The sequence below is a fragment of the Arachis ipaensis genome, chromosome B08, assembly GCF_000816755.2.
Source record: "Arachis ipaensis cultivar K30076 chromosome B08, Araip1.1, whole genome shotgun sequence".
In the NCBI taxonomy this organism is placed as follows: Eukaryota; Viridiplantae; Streptophyta; class Magnoliopsida; order Fabales; family Fabaceae; genus Arachis; species Arachis ipaensis.
In genome coordinates, this window is record NC_029792.2 from 90,882,512 (window position 1) to 90,887,139 (window position 4,628).

A 4,628-nucleotide genomic window follows, 5' to 3' on the forward strand; every position below is an offset into this window, starting at 1 on the left:
TCTCTGATATATTTCAATTGTCACATTAATACTAGAAATGACAAATTATAAATAAAGTAGGATAGGTGGAGAAGAAGAAGAGAGAAAGAGTGAGTTCGTTAATTTTAAAAGAAAAAATTCATCTCAATTGTATCATAAAAAATGTTATATTAATTGTCAAATCAATAATATAAATAATATAAAAATATAAAATATATTTGAATTTTAATTTTACTGTTTATTTCATTTCAATTACAATTAAAAAATATCATTGTACACACTGTTAAATTTATAATTAGTCATTAGCACTAATGTCTAACTATTAGACAAAATATTTTTTTATAAGAAAATTATAAAAATAAATAATTAGTTGTTTGGTAATATTTCTATATATAATATTTATATCTATTTTAAATTAAGTTAGATCATTTGATAGTTGGTTATTTATTTAAATTTTGAAATTAACAGCAAGCAAGAAGTGCAGGAATAGCTACAAGAAATTCAAATTTCCTGCAAGTGGTGTACAAAGAGTAACTGCCCATTGAGATTAGGCTAGTCTATAAATAGAGTTTTAGGAACACGTTGTAATCAGTTCAGTTCTTCTTGGAAAACACTTAGAGACCCAAAACGCTCTCAGCCCCTTGGCATCACAGAGTAAAATTGGGAATCTTAAGTAATTCCTCTGAACTCAAACACTTGTACTTTGCTTTCTTTCAGTTTTTATTAATAAAATTTCTTTACTTTTACGTGATTATGTCTTTTTCTCTTTTACGTTCATGTTTCTTCTTTCATCTTCTTTTTAATTTTCTGTTTGTTTTAATTTCTGCATTTTACTTTGCCTCCGGCACCTTGTATGTTTTCCTTTTTATCTTTAATTTTACTTTCGAAACTACAATTGAGATTTTGAGACACCCACAAAAGGAGTCGTTTCCGCTCCTTGAATTAAGATTGTGAAACAAAACTCGAAAATTGTTGATTTATTTGTTGTTAACAATGGAACAAAAATTTGAGTAAAACACTAACAAAGACAAAATAGATGAAAGAAAGAGAAAGAGAAGAAAAGAAGTTAATTTTGGAAGAAAAAATTCCTCTTCAATTGCAATAAGAAAATAACATTAGTCATATTTTGATTTTAGAATTAGTAATATATAATAAATAGATTTCTAATCATTAAAAAAAAAAACTCGTTGTCAGAACAGCCCTTAGCTTCTGGTATTGATGTTTCAATGACTGAAATTCTTTTTGTCTGGGAATGAATTCAAGAGTACGGAGACGGGGTAGATGTAAATGAAAAATTCATTGTACATGTTAAATTATGCTAGCATCTGCCAAGAACCTTGGTCGAAGTTTGTAGCTGTTTTTTAATACTCTTACACTGTAATCCTTCCTCCCTTAAAATATAGAGGATTGCCCCTAGTGTAATATGCTTCCTTGGAGTACAGTACAATATAATACAATGAATAAAATTTAACATTATCAAAGACAATATTTTGGTGTAAGAGTGGGGGATCAAAGTCAGCATCAGTATCAACATGAATCACTTAGAAGCCTTGTGGCCCTGTGTTTTGGTTTGGCTAGCTGCTGCCGACATTACACGCAGCCGACTCGCAATTTCAGTGAAGGAAGGCCGAGCTGCAGGGTTAGGCGCCCAACATTGCTCCATCAGTGTTCTCCATTCATTATCACAATAACTTGGAATTGTTGGCCTCAATGTGTTATTCACAATTCCACCTGCATTGAAAGGTAGAACATTATTTGCCAATATAAAAAGAAGATTACATACATAATAGGTGGCAAAAAGGGTAAAATCTAGAAGAACTTTAAATAACCACAGGAATATCATCAATGTAAATAGGTACAAACAACTTGACCCAACACTATGAAAGTTCTTATCTTGTTCATAATCCTGTATCTACAACTAATCATATATCTTTTGGCAAATTTGCAGTTAAAACCATTGTCGGCATACTTTTCTTTTTCATAAGGTATATGCTACTTATTTTCTAAAGACCAGTCTTCCCCTCGCCTAAATTAACCCTAAGGGTGTGTTCCGTCAGGTGCAAAAATGAGGCAGGAATTTTTCATAGATTAACTCCATATGTGATCCAAAGACAGACACCCTTAGGGTGAAACTTTCATGATAAGTTCCATGTGTAATTTGAGTAATTTCCCCTGCAGTTTTACCATACAACTAAAACATCGTTGTTACTCAAATTGAAACATATTTCAAGAGGGTGCACCAAGACTCTCGTTCAGCTTCCAACACAGACAAGATAGAAGGAGCATAGGAATAGACCGTACCTATAATTGCACCATAGTGCATATTTGCATATGGCTCCTCGCCCGTTAGAATCTCCCATAATACAATGCCAAATGAAAACACGTCAACCTGCAAAACAAAATTAATATAGACTGCAAATTACTCCAACAAAGTGTTAAAGAAAAACAGAGATGCATAAAGAAATGAAAATTTTAATTTCAAGACACTGATTTCCAAAATTACTGAGGGGGAAAAATCCAAGAACCCATTAAGAAGGCAAGATTTTCAAAATTATAATAATAATGAATAAATAGGACAACTCTCATGTATAAAAATACCAAACGGAAAAGACTTTTGCTAAGTGAGATGATGACGGTTTCATTAATTCATCATGTTTTTTGTAGAAAAAGTATCTAATTAGTAATTAGAGACAAGTTAAAATCGAACCTTTTCTGAGACCTTGTTGCTGCTACCGTTCAGGAGCTCCGGTGCCATCCAGGGTAGAGTCCCCCGTACACCACCAGACACCAATGTGTTCCGTTTGATTTTTGACAAGCCAAAATCACCAACCTGGGAAAGAAAATTTACGAGTCTTCTCAGCATTTCTACTAAATAATGAATAATGAACATTTTAAGTTCATAGAAAGTTGGACAAAATTCCCAGCATTTCTACCTTGCATATTGGCCTTAAAGGATCTTTTAAGTTAACAAGCAAATTATCACATTTTAAGTCAAAATGCACAATATTCTTTGAGTGCAAATATTCCATTCCAAAAGCTGCATCCATTGCAATAATCAGTCTCTTGCGACGATCAAGATACCTACAATGAAAAATCATGCTCGGGTCCTTAGAGCCAACTCCATTAGGAAAACATGGATTCATGACCATACACTGTATGATACCATAAACTCAACTAACTTTGGAAGATACAAAACTATAAAGCAACATTAATGGAAATGTAAATAGATGCCTTCATAATGTGACAGGAGTTGTTATTAGGACATGACATTTATATAAAATAAACAAAAATGCTGTATAAATGTTAACTGCAATAACACTGCATAATACTTTAACTAAAATTAATACAACGAATAAAACCAATGCATCCCAGCCACTGTATATCTTTTAAAATAAAAATAAAAGAAAAAAAAATTAGAAATACCAAAACTCTCTATCATTTGATTACCTATCCTTACGAAGTAATACATGCCTAAGGGAACCATCCACCATGAACTCTGTAACAGTGGCCATCGTTCCACCTGGTCCATCCTGGACTACACCATAAAATGCTACCACATTTGGATGATGAAGCTTGGAAAGAATGTCAGCTTCCCGCCAGAATTCTACAGTCTGAGAAACAAACCAAATATCATTTCAAATGTTCCTAAATATCTATCATTTATGACTGAAGCAAGTTCAAATAAGTCTAGCAGACAGAAAGAAAAAATAACAGTAATCAACTACTTCATTGTTAATATATATATATATATATATATTAAGAAGAGAAAGGAACCAGAAATAGTGCATCAAATCCAACATATATTAAATTTATTAAGTTACCAGTCTCTCTTGCTCAGATGAACGACCAGTGAAACAGCTTTTCTTTATTCTTTTAATTGCGACATCAGTTCCTCGCCATTTTCCATGATACACAGTCCCGAAGGTACCAGAACCCAGTTCCTTAAGCTCTTCAAGATCTTCATTCATTATTACCTACAAATTGCATAAGAAAAAATGAACAATAAACTATATGAACTGGGAATGGGTCCCACCGTCCCAGCCAGTGTTCAACCAAGGCAATGAAATCATATATCTGAGGCCTTTGAATATTGCAAAAGATATACGAAAGATCTAAATAATCAGAGAACTATACTTCAAATTCAAATGAGGCAGAAAAAGACCAGTGAAGAATTTGATTGAATTATCTGTAGAATTATCCTTGATCCACATGTCAAAATATGTTTACCGCAACTTAATAACCATTCCTATCGCAACTAATTTTTATGATTACTACACTCATAATGTTGATTATATACAAACAACCAAATATCAGAAAACTTATTTTGAATCAACTTCTAAATGAGGATCAGAGGGAGGGAAATCCCATAGGTAAAGGTAACGGTAAAGGGAAACCAATAAAATTATACAGGAAATCAACAAAAAGAAATTTAAATATAAATGGTTTGAACATGATTTTGGTTCACAATAGAGTAGTATAGCATCATTTTGATCCATGTAAAGACTGGCCTTATGGAAATTCTTTAACAAAATCATTTTTAATTACTGTCTGGCCAGACCCCCAAGAGAAAGGTCACAGCAGAAAAGAAACATTTCACATTCAAGAATCAGCATCTTACCTGCACGCCACTCATATCAATATCCCCTAAA

At 32.5% G+C, this 4,628-nt stretch overlaps 1 protein-coding gene across 1 annotated transcript in view; it reads right to left on the reverse strand.

Moving 5' to 3' along the window:
- The window catches only part of LOC107612803, a gene marked incomplete in the record, with an annotated part of 6,251 nt that continues 2,880 nt past the window's right edge, over positions 1,258-4,628 (reverse strand). Inside the window, 7 exon segments of the mRNA XM_016314553.2 lie at positions 1,258-1,710; positions 2,281-2,368; positions 2,687-2,809; positions 2,913-3,060; positions 3,427-3,590; positions 3,801-3,953; positions 4,598-4,628. Coding sequence (XP_016170039.1) covers positions 1,517-1,710; positions 2,281-2,368; positions 2,687-2,809; positions 2,913-3,060; positions 3,427-3,590; positions 3,801-3,953; positions 4,598-4,628 — 901 coding nt within the window.